This window comes from Monodelphis domestica, chromosome 6, assembly GCF_027887165.1.
Source record: "Monodelphis domestica isolate mMonDom1 chromosome 6, mMonDom1.pri, whole genome shotgun sequence".
In the NCBI taxonomy this organism is placed as follows: Eukaryota; Metazoa; Chordata; class Mammalia; order Didelphimorphia; family Didelphidae; genus Monodelphis; species Monodelphis domestica.
Genome location: NC_077232.1, coordinates 164,151,480 through 164,176,915, shown reverse-complemented (window position 1 = coordinate 164,176,915; position 25,436 = coordinate 164,151,480). Strand labels below are relative to the sequence as shown.

Below are 25,436 nucleotides of genomic sequence, written 5' to 3'. Positions count from 1 at the left end.
GGGAAGAGTGCATTCCCACTGAGCTGCTGGGCAGAGGAATTGATGATGTGAAGGCATCAGAAATGATGGAGAAGGGGAAGGGAGCAATTTCTCCCCAAGTCCCTCTGCCTTTTTAGTAATGGACTCCTGGGGTGGGGGTGGCATCTATGCCCATAGAGTGCTCTGTGTGCAATCTTTGGCACATGTGCCATAGATTTGCCATCACAGCTATAGGTAATAGATGACTAGTGGAAGTTGTTGAATAGGGAAGTGACTTAAATCAGAGTATTAGGAATGTAACTTTTGCTGATAAATGAAGGAAGAGTGGAGAATATAAAAGGAATAGCTGTTAAAAGAGAAACCAGCGAAAAAGCTACTCTTATAGTTTAGGGAAAAGATGTTTTTGACCTGAAATAGACTGGTGGCCATAAGAATGTGAAGGAAGGAATAGATGCAAGAGATATCGTGGGACTGGAATTGATAGGAATGGGTTTCTTATCAGATCTCAGGGGTGAGAGGAAGAGAATTGTCAAAGATCAAAGTAAGATTTAGAAAATTGACTGACCAGAGCAAAGTGACATCAATAGAAAACATGCAAGTAGGACAATGTTTAGGGGGAAGACAATAAATTCAATGTTAGATAATATGATATCAGATTAAGGGCTAGAGTATATGAGCAGCTAGATGAAGGTGTGACTGGAGCTCAAATAAGAAATTAAGGATAATATTATGATTGGTAGAGAAAGGACCTAAAAAAAAGATGAAATCTTTAAAGGAGAAAGCAAAAAGAGAGAAACTAAGAGGATTGAGTGCACAGCCTTAAGGAGGAAGAGAAAGATTGTGTATCATTGAAGGAGATTAAGGAAGAATAGTCAGTAGTGAGAAGCAAACAGAAAAGACAGTAGCCCAAGAACCAAAGGAAGAGAGCATTTAGGATAATTGTGCCAAATGCTATATAAAGGTCAAAGAGGATGAATAGCAGAATTCTTTGGTGACCTCAGAGAGAATAATTTCATCACATAAATGAATCAAAAACCATATTGATGGGAAGAATGAATGAATAGAACTGAGAAAAGTTGTCATAATGGTTTGATATCAACTTGGATGGGGGTATCTTGTGGAGTGCCATAGTGAATTATGCTTGCCTCTATCTACTTTTAAAGATAGATGGACAGATAATCTAATTATAACTAGGTCACACAGTGGGGCAGTTAGGTTGCACTATGGATAGAGCACTGGACTTTGAATCAAGATGACTCATCTTCATGAATTCAAATCTGGCCTTAGACTCATACTAGGTGCATAATTTTAGGCAAGTCACTTAACCCTGTTTGCCTCAGTTCTTCACCTGTAAAATGAGCTGAAGAAGGAAATGGCAAACCACTCCAGTATCTCTGTCAAGAAAACCCCAAATGTGACCAAACTAACACAACAATTAAAACAATAACATGTACATGTATTTATAAGTGTTTTAATTTCTTTATTTAGCAGCAACTTTGCAATGAATTGGTTAAAGGCAGAGATAGTATTCTTTTCAAATTTTCAAGTTTCCCAACATTTGGAAGGATATCTAACATGCTGAATGACAGAGTCAGGATCCAAAAAGATCTTGACAGGCTAGAAAATGAGCCAGACTCTAATAAGATACCAGTTTGACTGAAAAAGTATATTGCAATCTTGAGTCAACAGTGTAATATGACAGACAAAACCAATGCAATCTAAGTCTTCATTAAAAGAGACAGTGTCCAGGAGTAGAGAAGACTAGTCCTTCTCTAATTTGCCTTCATCAGACAATATCAGTCCTTCAACAAGAATTTATTAAGTGCCTAGTATGAGCCAACTACTGTTCTATGGGAATGCAAATGGAAAAATGAAACAACCACCCCTCATAAACAATGGGAAAGGAATTAAGTACTTATATAAGTACATAGACTTATGTAAATATGAAGAGAGTAGACACAAAGTAGTTAAATAAAAGGTAGCTTCAGAAAGAGGGCATCAGAGTTTGAATGGTTGAGAAAAGTATTCTTGGATATGTTTCTTTCTCAGTGCTTCATTTTAAGAATGACAATGATAAATTGGAAAGCATCTAAGAAGGGTAGGGATCTTTAAGGCTATCTCATGTAAGGATTAGTTGAAGTAATGGGATGGTTAACTTAGAGAAGAGAAAATTTAGCATTGCTGCATTTTATGAATGACAATAAGAAATTGGAGAGCTTTCTGGAAGGACAAGGGCCTTCAAGGTCATGCCATGTAAGGATTCATTGAAATAGGAATATCGCACTTGGAGAAGAGAGAACTTAGCAGGGACATAGAGTGTTGTCTTTGAATATTTCAAAGGTTGTCCTGTAAACAGTGGATTAGAATTGTTTTGCTTGCCTCTCAAAGGACAGAAGTAAAGAAAACTTTCTAATGAAGTTATCCATAGGAGGAACATGGTAGTGTGATTCTCTTGTAGTATCAGTCTCTTTCAGTAAGGAATGACCATATCATATGGAAAATGGGATGATACTTTCAGTAATCATTCTACCATGAGATCTATTTCCTTATGACCTAACCCAGCTGTGAACAAATAAAATAAAAGGAATTGGCAATTGCAGTGCAATTTGAAATTTCCCTTGTTGAGGTCCCATTGTTCAGCTTTCCAAAGCCCTTGTGTGGAATTATGCTTTAACACTGGATGATGGACTAGGATACTCTTCTTAAGCCTCCTTTAGCCCTAAGTAGTATAGAACATTTGGGTTGATGGAGGATGGCCATGACTGTTCCTATAGAATGACTTCATTCTATAGATCTAGATTTTGCTGTTGGAAAGATGGACCCCTACCCCCTTATCCTTGATTCTATTTTAGTGATCATGATAAGTTTAAGATCATCAATATTGTGATTCTAAAGTAATTAGTATAAATTTAATTATAATCTTAATACAATCAGTAGAATTCATGATTTTTATAGGGATTTCTAACTAAAGTAGAAAAACTGCTTCTAAGGAGATTTCTAACTCCTCCCTAAATTTGTATTTCCCTTTATCATAAGATGCTGGCCCTCGGAGTTTCATGCCCCAACATGGCACAAACATCATGCAACCATCCCTATTTGGAAATAGCCATCCTTTTCCCCTAGAGCAGATGAGCCTGAGGTAATAGTCATCACTACCTGCCTAAATAAGGATACAGCCTTGCGGTTTGGCCTTTAGACTAATATGGGCATTCCAAATGAATTAACCAATCAGCTTTGTAGTTGAGTAAATGTTTCTAAACAAGGTTCATATGATACTATGTCTTGTGATATATCATCAACCTTGTATGGGAATATCCATTTTGTTACTGTCTCAGTCTCTACCTCTGGGCATGGTCTCTTGCAGGGGTCCAAAAACACATGCAAGGGAATGCTTTTATTGGAGGACTTGGCCCTCTTCTAATAAAATTTAACTTTCTCCCTTGTCTTAGAGAAATTTGGCTTTTTGACTTTATTTACCTAAATTGTCTGTATTGAGTCAGTGGTTTTCTATTAAACAACAAACTTTTTCCTTGATTTTATAAAATGGAAGACCTTGAAAAACTTTGTTGTTGTTGTTAAGCAAACCTTTTGTATGTAGGGATTATTTCCATTCATTACATTGTGTTCCCAGTGTCTGAGACTCTGTCTGGAAGTGCATAAAAATATTCATTGGTTAATTGGATTTCTCCATATTAACTTCATCTGATTCCATTCTTCCATCTTCATCTTGAATCTTGAGCTTGATTTTAGAGAAAATATCTTCAAGAATATAAAATAGAATAGGGAAAAAATCCTATCTGAATCAAAAAGGCCTAGGTTCAAATCCAAACTTTGCCACTGGAGGACCTTGGTTAAAGTCAGTTCATCTGTCTATCTTAGCTAACCTCACCTAAAGTTGGACTCATTTGAGTTCCTTCCTAAAATCTCACATTCCTTTTTGTTGGGAGGGAGAAATTAAGATTTTCCACAGAGTAGCAATCATGACCTCTTCATGGATTTGTTATTGTCCTGATTCAAAGATAAGGGTTACTAATAATTAGCATTAGGATGAATCCATAGCTCTAGGTAATGATGAGGCTGTTTCAGACCATTGTCATTGGAAGAGAACTGGGACATATTAGGTATTTAATAAATGTGCGTTGAGTGAATGAATGAACTTCACATGAATATCCATGATATATATGTGCTCATTTGGCAATGCTTGTACTAGACTAGTTTCAGAAGAAGAAAAAAAAATGTGTGTGCCCGCATCAGAAGTGTCTGACTCAATTTTTTGAAGAATCCTGAATCTCTGACAAATTGGAAAAGGGAAGCAGAAGGCTCTGTTTTTAGTGATTTGGAATCCAACTAACTAAATTACCCATCTCTAGCTGTATAATACAGCTGGTATGTATACATATTTCATTTAGATTCTGGTCCATTTTTTGAGTGATAAATTTTATGGTGATAGGTGCTAGGCAAATGCATAGATTTAAAAAGATGCAAAAACGAAGGATTTATAATGATAAATGGAATTCACTGAAATCTTTTTTAAATGCAGTGATTTTGAATCTTTTGCTGTGCTACTCAAAAATTATAGCATACATAGGGGCTAGACCTATGATTTCTTTACTATAGAGAACTCTTGATGAAAATGAACTCTCTACCAACACTTTCTTTGTAATTTATAATCTTTGAAAGTTACTAAGTACTGAGAAGTTAAGTGACTTGTTCAAGAATTCTCTGCCAGTATGTGTGAAAGGTGGGAACTGAACTAAAACTTATCTAGTTTCAAAGATAGCTCTCTATAACCTAAAATAGTGACACTAAATTCAAATAAAATGCTCTTCTAAACCCTACAGTGAAGTTCCTTGTGGACCACATATTGACTTAGAAAGACACATATCAACATCATCTTTTTTTTTTTTCATTACTCTCTATTTTTTAAACATATCCCAATTACATTTCAGTCTAGTTCAGGCTGCATTCCTGTCTGTTAAAGCTGTACTGCACAATACTGTCAGTTTAAAAAAATATGCCTGCTAATTAATAAATTTACTTTTCCCCCAGTTACCCCTAGAGCATAGTCATATGACTCATAACCTTGTAGAAGTTAACAAATTGTAAACTAGACAGAGGACTAAAAATTCACCTTTTAAAAATCATTAACCTATACTACTGAAATTCAGAATAATTGTCATTTCCTACCCATGTCCTAATACACATGAGCTGTGTGAACAAGCTGGAACAAGCCCTTTATTTTCTCTGAGTCTCAGGAGTCTTTAAACTGAACTCCATGAACTTTATACACACATACTTATGTATATATGTGTATATACATATGGAGAGAGACAGAGAAGAGAGAGACAGAGAGAGAGAGACAGAGACAAAAGAGAGAGAGAGAGAGAGAGAGACAGAGAGAGACAGAGTCAGAGAGACAGAGATAGGCAGAGACAGAGACAGAGACAGAGAGAATAGATAACTGTATTTTAAAATAATTGCTTTCCTTTGTAATCCTCTATACTTTGTTTCATGCACTTATCAATAGTGAGAAAAGTAATCTATTGGTTTGGAAATCACAGGGAAAAAAGCTTAAGAACCCCTTCTCCCAAACCATCAACTTAATCATGAATGAGTTCCCTTCTGACTCAGTAAAGTTCATACTAACTAAGGCACGGATCATTGATATAATGCAGACTTCTAGAATATTAGGGCTTTGAAGGAACTTCTGAAGCCTCCAATCAAGGGGTTTATGGGTGTCCGTGTAGTTGTGACAGATTCTTCAGAATATCGGGTTTTTTTAACATAAAAGAAGATACATGGAATTATAAACGAAATGGATTAGAGTGAAATATAGTTTTCATTTAAAACCAAACACAAGTTGCCAAATCTCAGCTTAAGAAGCCTTACCCCAGGGCAAAGCCCGCATTTTCCAGATAGAGGAATGTGCTGTACAGAGATCCAAGTTTCTTGCCTCCAGGACAGACTGGAAGTTAGTAGAGTCAAAAGCACGACCTGGAGGCTTCCAGACATCCAGGCTAGCGCTCTTTTCCCTCTCAGTTCTTTGAGGTGAACAAATGAACTTCCCTCTCCAGCCTCACTTTGTACCTGCATCGTCACAGAACTGTTCAAGAGCCACCTTTCAATGTTATTGCTTTATTATCTTAAATGCTTTTTAAAACTGTGTTCTTTTATTGCATGACAAGAGATGCTCTTTCAGTGTAAAGTTGTTGCATTTCCAGGCTGTTTTAATAGCATTGGACTTTATGGTTTGGAACAGACAAGAATCTCCTCTGTTTCCCTTTTATCTTCCTTCCTGTGATAAGGGAGAATGTGGATGCATTAAGCAAAGCCTTGCCACATCTGTCAGCCAAACTATGAGCTCCCCTCCTGTGCAAAGGAGCCCCACGCCTGTCAGGCAGCTCTCTGTGGATGTGAAGGTTGCGGCCTGGGGTTTCTATCTCCTCCCTCAGATGTAGTCTCCTCATCCCTGCTGCCAGGCGTTGCTTGACAGATGGAGGAGATGATTCCATCATCAGATTGCGGCCCTGTTCTACCACTTGGGGCCAGGTGTCACTCTTCGGGGAAGGGAGTTAAAGCTTTTTTTGTCAGAGTGGATTTCTCTTGTTTCACTTAACATCTACTCACCTTTTGGTATTAAAAAGGGGGGAAAAAATACAAACTGATAAGGCTGTCCCCAGGCAGAATTTTCACACTACCCCAAGCAGCCGCTGCAGTTGGAAAGGGCCTTCAATAACTGTCAAAAACTGACATCACTGTGTAAAGAGCTGTTCATTTCGATATCTCATTCTGGATTGATGTACGTGCCACTTTTATATCCTTCAGCTCAATATAACATTTGCCCTTTCATGTTCTCCGTTTAAGCTAGTGGGAATTTAAAGCTATTTCAAAGCATAATTACAGCAATCTGCATATAAAAGGCTATATGTCCTACAGAGGGCTCCATAGAAAAAGCAGAGCCTTTCAAAGAAGGAAATGAGAAGTAAATCCCACAACTAAGATTCGGGGAACTTAATACATTTTTCATCTGATGAGAACAGTCTAAGGGCTGGCAAAGGCAGCCAAAGATTAACCAAGTCACAGGTCAGTCGGAGGCAGGAGTTTTTTCCGGGGGAAGGGGGGAAGTGGCTGTGGATGAGGAGAGGCGAGACCGAGTGGAAAGCGATCAAAAGGACTCCCTACAGATGAAATTATATCCAGTGTATGTATACACACATATGCAGATGTGTGAATCCATGTGTAAATGTCTATAACACACATATGTACATAGGTGAATACACGTGTAAATGTATATAACACACATGCATGTGTGTGGGTGTCTATGACACACACATGTAAATATGTAAATACATGTGTGAATGTCTGTAACACATGCATATGTGTGGGTGTCTATGGTACATATGTATGGATATGTGAATATATGTGTAAATATCTATAACATATGTGTGTCTATAATACACACATGTAGATATGTGGGTACACATGTAAATGTCTCTAAATCCAGATCCATGTATGTACCTGCATATATGTATATAACTACATACAAACACATATAAACATAATTCTTCAGAAAAATGAGTCTCCAGAGAGGTGAAATGGCTTGCCCAATAACCCATAAGTTTACAGTGGGAGAGCTGAGATTCGACTAGAATATTCCTGACTCCAGATGCAGTAATCTTGTCACAATACCAGACAACTGCCCACATGAGCACATCCCAACTGACTATTATAAAATTGGCCACAAGGCTTCTCACTCACAGACATGCTTTCATGAAAACAATTGACAGAAAACATCTTTTTTTTGCCTTCTACAAACAAAGACACTAAGTATTGTGGACTGGGATCATCCACAGTGATGCTGAACAACTCTAGAATTTGGGGAGGAACGTTATGCTACTAAGATGTCATTGGCATTTCAAGAAAAAATAAATCATCCCTTGTACTGTAAGAAGACCATTTCTTTCAGTCATTAAAGTAGTCATGTGAGGCTTTTAAAAATATTTTGATGAAAATTGCGAGGGCTTTTTTTTTTTCAATGCTGGTAATACATTCTCGGAGTGAACTAAAAGCATTTCACACAGAGCCATGCAGCAACATATGGTAACCCTAGTCCCAAACAGGAAAATGTGTCTGTCTGTGCCAGCTCTTAATTACCAGCTCATTAACACTCAGGTGTCAATTGCTGGTGGCAAAGGCAATGCCCACGTGGCCTGGTTTCTGTCCTGCACAATGTAATTAAATTGACCTCAGCCACGGAAGCTGGAGCAGCCTGGGACGACTTGGACACGAGTTTCAGGCACTAATCACACTAGCATCATTTGGTGAATCACCCAGTATAATGAATTGAAGAAAGGCTCCAGTTAGCATCAAACTATACCTCTATATATTAATGACCTAAAAGACAACGAAAGGAAGAAGCTCTCTTCTCTTCTGCTTGAGAATATATGTGATGTGATTCAACACAACTGATTGAAGCCTTCACTGCCTATCAATCATACTATTAATTTGGAATTAAATTTTTTAAAGAATTGCAATAATTTTGAGCATCTACATAATGTGGATTTGTTTTTCATTTACTGTCTACAGTAGGAAAGAAATACATGAAAGCACTACTTTGTACCTCCTGCCCCTAGCCCTGGAATACATCCCTTCCTCTACCTCTTTGAATCCTTGGTAATATTCAGCTGGAAAATCCCTAAAGATAAATTCCCATTCTTTTGAATTTCTATGTAAACTATAGTTTCATTGTCTGGAGAACTTTCCTAACTGATCTGGTGAACTGCTTAGAGAGGAAATCTTACAATCAAGATTTTTTTTTCCTCCTGTGCTGTATCTAGCAGTGGCTGGTAGTAGTAGTACAGTAGTAAGTGTTTAACAAATGTTTGAAGAGCCATTGATTTCTAGATAGCTTCTCAATTTGGACTTACTATCGTAGTCTTAAAGCCACAGTTAACTGTATTTTATATAGAAAACCCAAGACTCGAAATATTAAATGATTTCCTCATGGTCCTATCTATAGTCATGGCAAAGGTATGATTTGAACACAGGCCCATCAAGGATAAACATCTAACAATAAGCTCTCTACTGGGAAAAAATATTCTTTTAAGTATATTTTTAAGTTGATTATACATTTTAAATATTTTCTCTATCACTTTTTTAAGCCTCGACAATAAAGAGAACAATAAACCAAACACTGATTTGTAGCATTTGCTGATGTCCGAGGGGAAAGTGGTCAAGCTAAAAATCTAACAGTCCGCACTTGTGAGCCAGTTCAAGCTAGTTCCTCTACACCGTTGGTCTCCCTGATCACCTCCCTCACGCCACCACGCTCTTTCTAATGAGGAGGTACAGTATACTGTAGCAAGGTTGAGCATCTTTGAATCACCTACAGTGTGGAAGGTGAAAGGCAATGTTACATACTGTAGATAATAACCATGGGTGTACTTGTTAACAGAAAGTTCAAGACCTACCTCTCCCATACACCAGCTCGTGTAATCTGGGCCACACATTTAATCTCTCAGAGCTCCAAACAACTCGAAAATATTATAAATTACAGAAAAGTTGCTGGCCTGCCTCCAACTAATTTCCTCATCAGCAAATCCCTAGTCTCTGTGTCTGGACAGATTCTAGGGATACATATTTAAGAATAAACAAACAAAAAAGTGAGTCACTCATAGGCCTCAAGAAGTTTAGTACCATATTTACTCTCTCCTTTAGGGGAGGGATTTTTCACCTTTCTTTTTTTTTGTTGTGCTGGAACCCTTTGGAAATCTGAAAAAGGCTATGAACTCTTTCTCAGAATACCGTTTTTAAATGATGAAAAGAAATGGCAAATGTTAGTTAGAGGTTAGTGAAAATAAAAGGTGCACCCCTTTTACCCATAATTTCATCAACTCTCTGAAATCCATGCAAGAACCTCTGGTTCAGAACCCCTGCTTTAAGAGAAATGATGGCCAGAGAAGAGAACTTTCCTAAGCAGTCACAGAGATTTTAAGGTGGAACCAAAAAAAAAGTAGCTGATGTAATAAAAGATTGTGTGCCCTTTTTATTGACAGTGGTGATATTGATTGAATTATTGTTCCCTGAGGGAAGTAAGAAGGGGAAAAGAGGGAAGGGAGTTCCCATGCAGCAAATGGGCAGATGATCCTGGTGACATGGTAAACGTGTACATGGGATGAACATGGCATGGGACTCATATAAAGGGCTGAGTTGATGATTGATTTACTTGTCTTGCCACTCAGTCAGCTCTATCATGAGGAAAATATCAAAATTCTGTGGATGAAATCTAGAGGTCCAAGTCTGGATTCATGCTCTGCCTGGTGGGAAAAGATGACCTATGGCAGATAGGAGGCTGTCTTTAGAGTCAATGTTCATTTAACTTCCCAGTGATCCAGGCAACTCTCTAAGACTGTAAATCTTTAAAGAATTACTGAGGGATAAACCATAACAAATAAACCAACAAAATCAGAGATTGGAACAGAAAATGAAATGTTGTCCCAGTGAGTTACTTTTATGTTCAATCAGAAAATTTCTAGAAGGCGATGACCAGCACTGATTTCACCAAGAATAGAAGAGGGAACTGAAATAAGACATCTAAAACATAGACTATAAATTGGGGGGATGGGATCAAAACACAAATGTCCAATGAATGTCAGAGTCAGGACTGGAAATAGACAAGGTAGGTAGCTGTTCTGAGTACAGCATGTAGAATAAGCAAACACAAGAAATATTTGACAAAGAGCAGGGATAGAAATGAGATATTTTGGCTTTCTTATAGTACATTTCAATATGGTGTCAACTTATTGACACAGTGGAAGTAATGAATCTGGAGTATGGAAGACCTGAGTTTAAATCCAGTCACAGTCACTTACCAGAAATATGACCTTGGGCAGATTGCTTAATTTCTATTTCTCTCATTTCTTCATCTATAAAATGGAAATCATAACAGCATCTGCTTCCCAGGGGTCATTATGAGGGTAAAATTAGATAATGCTTGTAAAACACTTTGTAAAACTCAAAATGCTATATAAAGCTAGCTGTAATTAAGAAAATTGAATTCAAAAACATTTATTAAGTTCTTACTATATATTATGCACTAGATATATATGTTGAATTCTATCAGAATGTATAAGGATAGCATAAAGAAGAAATTTCAGAATGAAGTACAAAATTTCTCACATTGAAAATGAATCCTTTTATCATATGATCTAACTTCATAAAAAAGAGAATTTATTTTAAAACAACATTTTTGTAAGAATTTTAACAACTGATTTATGAGGTATGGATTGGGGCAATATATACAGGAAAATATCTTATGATGCTATTAACCTCTACAGATTGGTGCATTCAGAAACTGTCTGTGGGTGTGCCTATGCATACATTGATTACTTTATATTATTACAAAATATCTGTGCATGCATATGAATTAGAATTAATGCAGCATGGGGAAATGAACTCTCTTTCATTGGTTTTAAAAACATTAAAGAAAAAATATTTACCCACAGATTTCCCTCTTTCCCAAAAAAATAAAATTAGAAGTAGCACTAGCTAGAATTCTTCATGGCTGGTTTCCTAAAAAAGAAATCTATGAAAAGGTAATTTTTTTTGTTCCACAAAGTATTCTGTAAGCATTGCATTTTGTTCTATATGTATTGGGGGGGGGGCAAACTATAAAATTTAATTTAAATTTTCTTTCAAGGAAGTCCATAATTATTGATACCCAAAGTACTTTCTGATGCTTTTATTTCCATTCACTTCTAATGCATTTATTACAGGATACCCATTTTAGATCTTAGTGTCTTATTTCCCTATTAGACTTGAATCTCTGTGAAAGCAGGTAAAGTATTTGATATCTAAACATTGAATTCCAGCATAATTCTTTGAATGCTGCTATTCATTCATTTGGTCATGTCCTATTTTTGTGACTCTATGCACCATAGCATGTCAATGTTGTTCATCAGGTTTTCACAGCAAAAACACTGGGTTTCTTTGCCATTTCCTTCTCCAGGGAATTCAGGAAAACAGAAGTTAAATGACTAGTCTGGGAGAAATGCTAGGAAGCTACTAAGTGTCTGAGGCTGGATTTGAAGTCAGGTATACTTGATTCCAGATTCATTACTCTATACAAACCACTGTTCCACTAAGTTGACACACCATGTTAAAGTGTTTTACAAGAAATTCAAAATATCTCATTTCAATCCTGATTCCAAACACAAAACTCTACCATTGAGTCAACTGGTAGCATCAACTCTCTGAACATTAACAAATTTTTATATAATATTACTTTTGATGAATCCATGTCCAGAAAAAAACTTTTTCAGTAGTAAATGTAATTTTTAATAAACTGTCGATGTTTAATTACCCTCCTCTTACACTTGATTACTCTCTCACATAAATTGTGAATATATCAGAATAGTTATACTTAAGGGTAAGGCCACATTTCTCTTCCTTCACTCCAAACCCTACCCACAATCTTCCCAAAGCCCTATTCCCATAGTTCATAGTCCCCTGCTCCATCTGGAACTTATCCTTCTCACCAAAAGAGGCAAAACCTAGTGCCATTACATAAGAGCTTTGTGAAATGCCAATGTGGTTGTTCAGAGTCCAGGACAGGATTTTTCCTTAGTTGTGTTCCATCCTTCTTGTCATTACTGTAGAGATCTCAGGTAGTCAGCTTTCAAGTAATCTAAATAGCTACTAACTACTTGGGGGAGGGAAGTTTGGTTTTATTGCCATTTTAATGCAAGTTGTTTTAATTTAACCAATCCTTTTTTTTTATTTTTTCCTGTCCATTTTATTATTTCCCTATGCATTTTATCCTTCTGGAGTATTCCTTAGTAATATGTGACTAATTTTGTTGAACTATCTCTTTCTATTTCTCTCCATCTTTGATTCTGTTTTCTTCTCTCTCTCTCTCTCTCTCTCTCTCTCTCTCTCTCTCTCTCTCTCTCTCCATACACACACACAGTTATATATATATATATATATGTATATACATATATACATATATATTTCAAATTCACTGTTGTTTTAGTAGTTTAAAAGCTGTGAGGTTACACTTTACATTATATTTCTCCTTCATATCCCCTTCTTTGTGAAATATTGAAGTCTGCACATATCCTTGGCTCACCTCTCCATTAACCTCTGGATTATATTCATTTTCAATTCTTTAAAGAAAATAGTGTTTCATGATGTGTAGACATAACACTAATAAGGTGCTGAAGTTAGAATAAAATTAGTCTTTTGGTTCTCATTACTGTGCAGATTCTAAGTTCAGGACAGCCACCTTCATGCATTCTGAAACAATGGCTGCACATATTAACAGTTTGTGGGAACAACTCATTTTATCTCCCTTACTTGGGATTTTGTTGTACTAAGCCCCTTGGGGTAGAAGGCTCAAGATTTCTTCAGATAGGAAAAGAGATTGGTTGTATCTCATATTCCCTAGAAGGTCATGTCTGAGTTGGGCAAGGGGCATTGTTGATTAGATGGGGAAGAAATAAGTAGACAAAAAGCAAATGAAGGTTCCATTCTCAAAATATATCCGGCACAAGCAACTTTGCCAATTAGCAATTCATTTAGACCAACAAATGCCCTCTCCAAGCCTCCTCTGGGCAGGGGGTTAGGGGATGAGTTATAATCCCAAATCCTATTTGAGGGCTCTGTTTCCTGCCTCTTACTAACTTGCTGTTGACTATGGGGTCAGTGAACAAACTCTGGTTAAGTTCAACCAAGCTGGAACGTCCCATAGAATCAAACTCACATAAATCTAGATGTTATCAAATCCAACCACCTCAATTTACAGGCTGGAAAAATTAAATGACTTGGCCAAGTACACATGTACTTAGTAGTAGGCTGATTTTGAACCCAAGACCTCTAATTCAATAGCCAGTAGTCTTCAATGTATTAAGACTTTCCACTCTTTTGAAATGAAGGAAGAACAGTCTGGTTATTATTGGAAATTTTTTTTCAAAAGAAGGTTGATATCAGCTGATATTTTATTTTGGCCAATGTACCTCATGAGCATCCCTCACTAAGGCACAAACGTGTGGTGACTGGCATTCATAAAGGAAGCACTAATGTCCCTAACCTCATGAAATCTTGAAATTTCCAAGTGTGAGAGAATATATGTAATTTCCAAAGTAAATGTCAGTTACTATTATTATTTTTATTATTTTAACAGTATTATTGTCATAGTTGTCTAACAAGACAGTCGGTGAATGGAAACTTTTACTGAGTACTAAAGAGAGGAGGGAAAACTTATGTGGCAGGCTCAAATTGCTGGGGGATTTTGTGTATCACAGTAAGGTCTACTACTGATGACTCCAATATAACATAGGAGATGGAACCTACACGTGGGAGCGCAAGAAAATCAGCAAATTAAATCACATGGGAATGTGAAGGGAATTGCATTTTTTCTCTGTCTTTATTGTAGGTTTTTTCAGTCTAATTTTTCTTTAAAATTTATTGCCAGCAGGTATTTTCAATCTAGGATTATTATCACTTAATAATAAAAAGATCTATTTCTGAATTCAAAGTGTCAGATCTTAACTTGGAATTTGTGGAAGTATACAGGGCACAGGAGAGGGGCAATTCCTTTGCTTCAGAATAAATCAGGTTTCTCTATGACCTCTGCAGTCTTTTTGCATCTTCCCTCAGAAAGGTTTCCAGCGGCTAGAATTTCAAAGTTTCTGGCAGGAACATTTTCTGGTTGAATTGTTTTCCCTCTCCCAACTTCATCCTACAGCTTCAGTTCACATTCGATTTGAAAATTTTTCTTTCTAGAAAACTGGTTAAGAGTGTTGATTGTTTTTGTTTAATTCATGAATTTCGAAACTAGATAGGATGTGGATAAAATATTTGCATTAATATCCATGTACTCTTTTCATGTTGATATAGAACAAAGATATAGAATGAAAAAGAACTACTATATTTCATTGAGAAAGAGGTCTAATGCTTGAGTGAAGAAGACATTTCTTAGCACAGGCTTCAAATTCGTGCAAGCAAAGTTGTTTTGACGAACCTGTGTTGTGCTTCTCCAGAAGTAGTTCCTTGCAAGGTAATATTACCCTAGAGTTATGACAACTGAAGTTGAGATTACTAAATAAAAATTTACTTCTTGTTTGTTTTTTCATTTTAAGTTTGGGCTATATCCTGCCACTGGTTTTTATTCAATGCCCCCGCAGGTGGCAGTGGAAAACCCATGCATGGAAGAATGGCAGAATATGTATCCTACTTTTATTTATTACATATATATACAGCAGTATAAAATAATATATTACATTTACACTCATTTTTATTTATGTATTATAGCATTCACAGTAACAAACACTATAGTTAGAATTAAAACTCATCTTTCATTAGAATACCCTGTTTTCACTCACAGATAACTGTCTCAAAAATGTGTTTAGAGCTGACAATTTCCCTGCTTACTTTCAGCTCGAAGGTGAATTTTTGTTTTAATGTGTTGAAAGTCTCAGTTCTATTTATTCAGATATTTTTGAGTCCTCTGTGAAAGAAATGGTATTTTTTTTTTGCATTGTCAATGCAGTATTTGCACATCACTCAAAAATATCTGGATGATAAAACTTCAAACTTAGTATATGACTCGCTCTTAAGAAATAAAAATCATTTTGCTAAATTTACAAATACTTAAAAAAAATAAGAACAGTGATTAGAAAGTCATGCATGCACACTAAAATTATTAAGATTTTAGTCATGTTATTGCCTGCAATACTCTAGTGGCGCCCATCTTTCAGCATTTTCATAGAATGCTAGTGTTTTAAATCTTTGCCCAGTTGTGGAAGGAAAAAAAAAATATCTTAACAGCTTCATCATCTACTATGTAAGAATTTTGTTTTCTGTCAGAGGGATGATGCCTAAATATATGAAAATTTATATTCTATTCCATGGTGTCCAAATTTGGTACATTGTCTTTTTTAAAAGTTGTTTTCTAATATTAGAAAGGAAAATGAAAACAAAACAAGGATGTTAAGTACAAAGCCTTCATCAATGAAAAATGCATTTGTTAATTTCAAGAATCCAAGAAACTGCAGAACAACAAATGTATGATAATTTAATATAACCAAAATGACACCCAGGGAGGGACATTCACTTTTTTTAGAACAAATATGGGAATCTAATAGAATAAAGAACAGTGATAATAAATGTACTATTGTATGGTCATCAGCAGTCAAGAACCTGACTAATTTCTCATAATTAGAAATAACATTTAATATATTTCAGTGCTTAGTTAATTTAAATGAAAATCTCATTCCTGTCAATAATATCTGTTTGTTTTTCCAAAGTTAAAACTAGAATAAACCCATGTAGGAAATTCCTGGGAAAGACTATGAGAGAAGGGCCTTTTGCTCTTTTGATCAAGAACAAGAAAGGAACTTGGGGTCATTGAGTCTAATCTGCTCATTTTCAAAATAAAGAATCAGAGGCCCAGCAAGATGAAATGACCTTGCCCAACTTCACATATGTTAAAAGGTAACAAGTCTCAGATTTAAACCCAGATCTAGTGTTTTGCCCCCCAGACCCCTAATTGGAGCAACAGGATTTTTTTTACCCTGTACAATTTCCAGAGATCAGCTTCAGACTTGAAACAGGAGGCTCCAATTTATAAGATCTATCCTATATCACTTTTTTTCATTTGGAGCATGTATTGATAAAGGCTTTGCATTTAATATCATCTCTAAACAATATCTATGTACTGTCTCACTATGCCCCAGGAAAGAGGATACATTTTATATGTCTATTTGATATTATTATACTGTAAAAGAATTGTACTGCAAATTCTTAGTGCTTAATTAAAAATGTCTTCACAATATGATTCCCTGTTATAAATTAGAATGTTTACAAGTGGGTGAAACATGTTTTAAAAATTGTCATTTGACATACTTTTGAAACATTAAGACATTATTTCCACAGGAAAATCTGTTGATTCCTTACTGCTCTAAAGACTACACATTAGCTAGGAGGGGATGAAATGAAAAATTGGATTTTGTTTTTATATCTTTCTTCTGAAAATTTCATTTAATGGAAGACTTTGTTCAATCATCTGAGCATATTTTTTCATTTGTTTGCTAGAGAATAAGGGGGAAATTTAGAAATAAGATAATTTGTTTAATGGGATAGCCAGATAGAAATATAATTGCATTTAGGTACTATATACATATGTTCATATATGTATACATATATGCATATGCACTATATCTTAATTCAGGAAATACAAACAGCAACCAAAAACCCTTCAATTTTCATCAGCTGAGTTTAATTTCCCTTTTGTTCACTGCTAACTTTGAAGCCAATTGATTTCACTCCTCACTTTCTATGAACTGTAATGACTTATAGTTCATGCTTTCTTTAAATAGACAGTTGATTAAGGGCCTAATTATGCCATTTTATCTCTATAATCATGAAATTATATTTTATAATTTGTTGAAAGTCTTTTTTTTAAGATTCATGGCAGAATTCAATTACTAAGGTCCAGCTTAAGAGACTAAATCCCTAAGGCATCTACTAAGATAAATAAATAAAATATAAATAGATATTACACAGACTTAGGTCCAGGAGAGAATACATTTGCTAATGCAGAGTCAAATAATTAAAAATAAGGTTTGATTCCTTTCAGATTGCATGGAGTAGGTGTGTTGATAAATTAAAAAGAGATAAAATCTAATTTAATGAACCTATAATAAAAAAAAATTGGTTTTCTTCCCCCATGGAGGTAAAATGGTCCTAATGTATAGAAAGAATGTTTGAAAGTAAAGTAGGGTTTTTCAACAAGAAAAATTATACTCTTTCCTTATAAGCAATGACAGCACATAGGCAGCTTCCTAGAAATGGAATGAACTGCAAACTTCATTAAAAGTGTATCCTTCAAGAAACTAAGAAGATACACAACTTGAATCACGTTTCTTAAGCCTAAATAAATACGGTACTGTTGAAATAGGTCACTCATTTTCTCTGACTTCAAAGACAGGAGAATCATTTTACCCATGGTTTAAGTTAGCCTTAAGTGGGTCCCAAAATGACTCTATAAGATATTCTAATTATCCTGAAATACATGATGATCCTCATTGATGTTTGTCTCTAACTGGATGATCTTTGTCTCTATGTACATATACATCATGTGCACATGTACAAAGCCTATGGAAATATTGATGATTTACAAAAGCAATAGGCAAGAAATATTACTCTTTAAATTGCACAAATCAAATGTGGGAAAAGGCTAGTTCATTGTTTTAACTGTCCATCAAATGTCACCAATTAAGTAGGACTATTAGCAAAAAAACAAAAAGATACAGGGTCAGTTAAATTTAAAGAGGAATATTTTCAAAGCATTTCTAAAATTCTGCTTGGGCACAGGAAGTTAAAGGCTAGAGGTGAGGAATGAGGCTTCTATCTTTCCTTGGAAGATTATCTCACAGACTAATAACACTAATTTCTCTCTCCATTAATTGCTTTTCTAAAAAGATCTGATGATAATACAGACACTTTTATAATGTGTTTCAACACATAATATACAGCCATAGGAAAATAGCAATAAAATATGTAAAACAGAGGGAAATGAATCTCACTAAATTTAATCATTAACTCTGATGACAAAAAAGTAAGGCAAGCTTTACTTTGCAAGGCTTGGTTTCATGAAGACTTTTCTCATTAATCTCATTAATAAAACATTCCAAGTACATTTAAACTATAAGTGAATTTTTTAATGAACCATGTCCATAATTCCATATGTATTAATTTTAACGGGTGTCTTCCTAACTTATTTTCTTTTTTATCAGAACAAAATAATATTTATATATCTCTCTATATGTCACATAAAGAGATCTATAAAAAGTTTACTTTCTCTATATATAGTTAGGTTTCCACAAAGCTTTGTAAAATAAAGGTCTGTGTGATTTATATGATTCGGGAAGATTTCTTAAAATAGTATTTTTCAGCTACATATTTTACATCGCAAAATGTACAGACATCCAATGGTTTGTTTTTTGTTCATTTTATGGTTTTTTTGTGTTTTTTTTGTTTTCTTTTCGATTTTTAACAACATATACAGGTGAATTTATAGATTCCCTTATACAAAATTCTACGTGATCCTAAATTAAACACCATAGAAATAGGAGCAAAAGAATGTAAATGTTCAATCCTTTGACAACATAGTCAGTGTTCAGCCTGGTAACGTTGACAGCTGTGTCTTTGGCATTGAAAATTCAGTACAAGTTTTAGACAAAATTTTGTCGCTTAGAGTTTTAAAAAAAAACAAGAAAAAACAGGATTGATCAAGATTATGAAAACTGGGGAAATGCTATTAAAGATGGTTTTTGTCTTAGTAAGGTTAGCTTTGGGACCCTGAATTACCTTTTTGCTTGAGTGTATGCTGTGAACTCTATGAATCCATTTAAAAACCAACTAAGTTGTACCACATTTTCAGGAAAATTATATATAATATAATATAATATATATATTTTATATTTATTTAGAAGCTTTGAAATATTACAGTAAACACTTTGCAACACGGTGTATAAACTACAGAGAATGTCTTTGATATTTTGTGGGTCTTCAGAGGAACAACATTTTGATGGCCCACAGGTGAAAAGAACATGATCACAATCTCTCTTGTAAAGTTGGAATAGTTTGGGGGAAACACTTGATCACACAAAAATAATATAAAACAGTCAAGTTTAAAACAGTGATATTGCATTTATAATGCACAAATTTCCTTTATCTTGTACGATTGGCTTCTTGTGGTGAATATAAACATCTAGAGGGCTCAGTGACATTTTGGAGAGAGAAAGATATATAGTGCTGTAAACAGGCACACACTGATCAGAGAAGCAAGGTCAGTTGCCTCTGAAGGTTCTACAGTTCTGCACATTTCAACTCATTTCTCAGGCCTGCTGAGAGCAATTCGGTCTGATTGTGGGCCCTGGTGACTCCAACAGCAATCGAATTCTCAGTTACACAGAACTGGATGGCCAAGATAATGAAGTTGAAAAGTTGATGCTTTTGTTGGTTGACTTTTTGTGCAAATCATGCTGCGTCAGGTAAGTCCTGTAGAATTGACTAGCATATCCTTTTCCGTGCTGTGGGAAAGAGAGACAGAAAGAAAATACTCAGAAAAAAAAAGTGGCTTTCATCCTTCTTTTTTTTAGCCTTGTGTTTATTTAGTGGGCAAACAAAACTTGGATAGCTAAAAGGCTCTTTTGAGATCCTGAAAATGCCTTGGTACTGTTTTCCAAACCTTTGTTGCTTCATCAGAAGAATGGAGATGGAAAAATAATGCTTGTGTTTTATTAATCTCAGAGTCATTGCCATTGAAAGCACTGTTGAAAACTGTGAAATTCTAGACATGTCAGTTGAAGTAATTTTCTATAAACAGAATCCTTGTGTAGCTTGTCATAACATATGATCTTACATATTTATTCAGTGCTTTAAAGTTTTTGAAATGCTTTATTGCACTAACTTTTAAATATTTTTATCCACTCATATGCTGTAATTTTTTTATTTACATTTGGTAACATTTAGGAAGAGATTTGTTGAGGAATTTGGGCTCAAAAGGGTTGCAGAATCTCAGTTTTAGCAAGAGAATTACAATCCCCTTTATTTTAGTGAAAGAAACTGGACATTTGGGTGGCATAGTAGACAGAGTCCTGTGTCAAGAGTCAGGAAGACTCATTTTTTAGCCAAAGACTCTTACTAGCTATGAGCCTGGCCAAATTGTTTAACCATTCTTGCTTCAGTTTTCTCATCCATAAATTAAACCACAAAAGAAGATGGTAAACCACTCCAGTGTCTCTGCCAGGAAAGGAATGTGCAGAGTGGGACATGGCTAAAATGACTGACCAAAAACAAACTGAGGAGAGCAACAAGACTAAGTGACTTGCCCAAGGCTACAATACTTATTAACAACAGTACCAAGATTCAAACTCCAATCTCCTGACTCTGAATCCACTGTTTTTCTCACATTATTCAGGAATAAAGGAAAATCGATTCCATAAACTGAAATCTCATAAGTGGTCCCTTTTGCATCCATATAGGAAGACGAAATATTACTCTGGGTTCAGCTCTTTGTGCTAAACCTCCACACAGTCACAAAGAATATTCTGGCAACATCAACAGCCATAATTCCATCCTATTTCTGCCAACCATGTTTCTACACCAGAGCCATGAGCTGAACAAAGATAAAGTATTAAGTAGCTTTGACAGCAGCTCTATCAGTCATCTCCCCATCATTCTAAGACAACAGGTCAAGAAAAAAGGTGCTATGAACAAAAGTGGGCTTAAAATTCCATAAATGCAATTCTTTGAGTAATCTATATTTTCTTGACTGTTTTATCAATGTACTGCAAAGATCTTCATTCTGATTTAATGCATAATGGAGTAGGCCTCTATGTCATATCATAACACAGCTTTACAAATACTTTTGAATTCAGTGTTTCCTTTTGTTCCTTAACTGATCTTATTTAATCTAGCTTGTTGCATGATTTCAACGTCAGTAATATAGGTTTTCTCCCATATACTATATTTCAGTTTGGCAGAAAAAGAAAAACATAAAAAAATTATTGCTTTGCTTTTGAAATGTGGCAGAAACATTGGATAGGGAACTAGAGAACCTAGAAATGGGAAATATTCCCCAAGAAGCATTACATGCATTCTAGGAAGTTTTATTATTCTATTTGCTTAGAAACGCTTCTTTGTTGTAATGAATATAAAGTCAAACTGACTAAAATCTACTTCCCTTCACTCCAGTGTTCTGGAAAAATACAGTCAGATATAGTGATGGATATAAAAATACTTTAGCAAGCAAGAATACTAAGGCACAAGCATTCAGAGAAACAGAAATATGTATATGAAGTAAGGCGGAAAAAAGTAAATAGAAACAAGATAGCAATTTACCTGATGATATAAAAAAATACCAGGGGGGAGGGGGAACAAATGGCATTAGAACTTAGATAATGCAGGACAAAGGAGTCAATTTGGACTCTATAGAACTGATAATGAAACATATCAACCTCCTCTGAGGAGTTAGGTGGGCTATATGTGTGGAAAGATGCATATAATATTAGATTAATATGTATATTTTGCTTAATGGCATTTCTTTGTAATGCAGGAAGGTAGCATAGTGGAGTAGATGGAGTATCTTCAGGAAGACCTGGTTCAGATCCTGCCTCTGACTTCAGGATTGCCTAGAAAGTTATAGTGGCCATTCAACAGCAGATTGGTACTCTGTCCTACCATTGTGGCACCACATATTTCCCTGAAAAGAAGGGGAGGACCAATGGAAATGAGCATTATAATGTGTGTGAGCACATATGCATGGCTATGCTTTGGACCTTCATTAGCTGCATGACCTTAAGCAAATCACTTAATCTCTCAGAGTTTCAGTCTCTTCATTTTGAGGATGGCAAGAATAATAGCAATAAAGCCTATAACCTCATAGAACTGTTTAAGGCGCAAATGAAATAATACACATAAAGGACTTTGAAAACTTTAAAGTGCTAGATAAATGCCATTTATGACTATTTGATATCACGAAGAGATCTGCTGGGGTGGGTGATATTTGGAAATGAATGATATTTTTATAGCATCAGGAAAACATTAACAAAAAAAATAGTCTACACACTTAGGCAGCACTAAAGGACACACACATTTTAAAAGCAAATAAGAGTAAAGTAATGTTATTTTTTTTCAAAAGGAACATCTGTCTTAAAGATATACTTCTTAATTTTTCACTAAATCTTTTATAAAATGTATATTTTAGGTTTGTTGAAATAAAAGTCTATCTAGGTCAAATGTGAAAGAAACTCAGAAATTAATAACTTGAACTACACATTCTCTCTCTCTCTCCCCCCATATATATGTGTATGTATATATATATATATATATATATATAATATACACAAACACACACACACACACACATATATATATAAAGAAGAAGAAGAAAAAGATTTTGGAAGCCTACATTGCAATCTAAATACAAAGATTAGTCAATCTAGCACATGTTTTAAATTAGTAGAATATCATTCACAATTAAGTTAGACGATTACCTTTGGGAGAAGCTATTAGCATAGATATGATGTGTTCATTTAATTTCATCTGGCTGCACTGCCTAATTGTAGTACTCAAATGCTTCATAATTATAAAACCCAGAAGTTCAGCACATATTATAACAAACATACAAAATGTAAACTAAAGCCCCCCAAAAGGCATACTTTATTGGATTTTCAGGGATCCATATACTGTGTTCTTATGTCCATATCTCGATCCTTCTGGAAATAACAGTTCCTTTTCTTTTGTAACATGTTAAAACATATTAACATTTTTAATATGTTCTTTTTTTCTTTAACATTCATTGCCCTCTAATTGTGAATCCAGATATGTAAATACAGCGTTTGATATGTGAGCCAGGGATTGAAGGCGAAGCAAAAAATATTGGGATGCAGGATTTTGAAGAGGGTTCTAGGCACTTAAAAACGTTGAGACTCAATTTCCCCTTCCTCAAAATAAGGGAGTTGAAGTCCCTTACATCTCTGAATCTAGGATTTTATGCTCATGTAAAACAGAAGAGCTGCTGCAACACCCCTACTCAGGAAGCTTGATTGAGAATATGATATGACATAAATCATGGTCTTTTTGTACTTCAGAGTTTGGGGAAGATGCTTTTGAAGCCTTAAATAGTCAAGGACAACAGTGTAACATGAAAGGAAAACCACTGACTCCAGTAAGAAGCATGCTTCTAAATCTTGCCTTTGATGTTTATCTCTGTGACCTTAACCTTCTCAAACCTCAGTTTCTTCATCTATAAATGGGGAGAAGAGAATAAATGGCATCTGAGGTCCCTTCCAATTGAAGATCCATGATTTTAACTTTCTAGTCAGTCTTTCTGGATTGCCAGGGTTAATGCTGACTGACATACATATTATCTTATAGATGGACAATGAATGTGATTGCATTTTAGATACATTTACATACAAAATTAGTTCATAAATTTCCATTATTAAAGGTGCAGCTATACATTAACTAATTCAAGGCCAAGGAAAATGGGTGCTTGGTTATTTGATTAAAGGACTTTGCATGAATTTCTAACTCTGTAGCTTCATTCTCATGCATCATTATCCAGCCATAAGACATCTTCAGCAACACAACTAGGGCTGGACAACCAAGTCTTTATACTAGAACACAGAATTTTAGGGGGCAGGTGCTACTCTTAATTAGCTTCAAAACAAGAGAGTTAAGCAGTAAGTACCTAATTCAAGGAAAACGAGTTAAACTATGAAATATAAGTTAAAATTTAAAATAATAAGCTACAAAATGAGCCCTGACTAATCACATACCTCTTCCCCAACACTAGCCTTAAGAGTCTCAGGGTCTCCAACAAAGGGAAAATGGAGGGAAAGGGGACTAGCATCTCATCTTTAACATGGTAATTTGAGGATATACAATATGATTATTCACATAGACCTAATTTATATTGCCTTAGGTAAAAAATAAAATAATTGCTGGTTACATATCTTATTGATTTATATAAAATTATTCACATGAATAATATATTTCTATGAAATTAAAAAATTGTAGTAGACAAAGGAATAGTCATTATTATTATTCCTATATTAAGATAATCAGTGTAAGTGGCAGACAAATGAAAATAGTTTAAAAGATCAAACAAAATGAAAGAGAAGTACTAATATCTAGGTTTTTTTTCCTAATTCACCTTATGGATAACTTTACAAGAGTTCCATCATATACACTGAATTTTTCACATATTGTGAAATCTTTTAATCATCTTTGATAATCCTCAAACTGTGAAATTAGCTTATGGAAAAGAAATACTGATTAATTACCCATGTGAGAAAAAATGACTTTAGATTGTGCATATTGGTAACACAATTAGCCAAAATAACATTATCCTGAGGAGCACAACCATACATTAAGTGCCTAAGGGAAATGAAGTTTAAATACTCAGCTAAAATGGAAAGTACTTTAGATGTCTGACTGTTCCCATTAGATTCTTTGCACGCTAGAAAGCACTTTAATGTTTGCAAAGAACTATATATACATTATCCCACTTGAGCCACATAATAACCTTTTTCAGGTTTATATAGACATATTATTCCCTTTTAATAAATGAAGAAACTGAGGCACAATATGGTTGAAATGGCTTGCCTATGACCGAAAAGCAAAGAAATTTCAGAGGCAGGATTCAGGATTCTTAATTTCAAATACAGTACTCTAGCTACCCAACCAAACAACCTGCCAAATAAAGCTTTAAGCTTAATCATAGTATATATCTTTGAAGTTTGTCTTGAAAAGTTCCATGGCCATTTCCTTGCCTCTAAAAATGCCTATTCTTCAACCATCTCTTGCTCTATTTTTTAAGCTTCCAAAAGAGCATTTTCTAACCTCCTCAAGGAACCCATTCACATGTTTAATGACCCTAATGG

The 25,436-nt window shown here is 35.0% G+C and overlaps 1 protein-coding gene across 2 annotated transcripts in view; it reads right to left on the bottom strand.

The window, feature by feature from the left end:
* LOC100009859 (protocadherin-10) overlaps nucleotides 1-25,436 on the bottom strand; it is an 88,804-nt gene that overhangs the window by 14,387 nt on the left and 48,981 nt on the right. The window contains exon 5 of one of the 2 annotated variants that reach the window (XM_056802706.1): nucleotides 19,448-20,075. The exons of the other annotated variant lie outside the window; for it this stretch is intronic. Coding sequence (XP_056658684.1) covers nucleotides 20,056-20,075 — 20 coding nt within the window. The 3' untranslated portion in view covers nucleotides 19,448-20,055. Of the gene's footprint in view, nucleotides 1-19,447; nucleotides 20,076-25,436 lie in introns of those variants that run through there. 2 annotated transcript variants of the gene reach the window in all.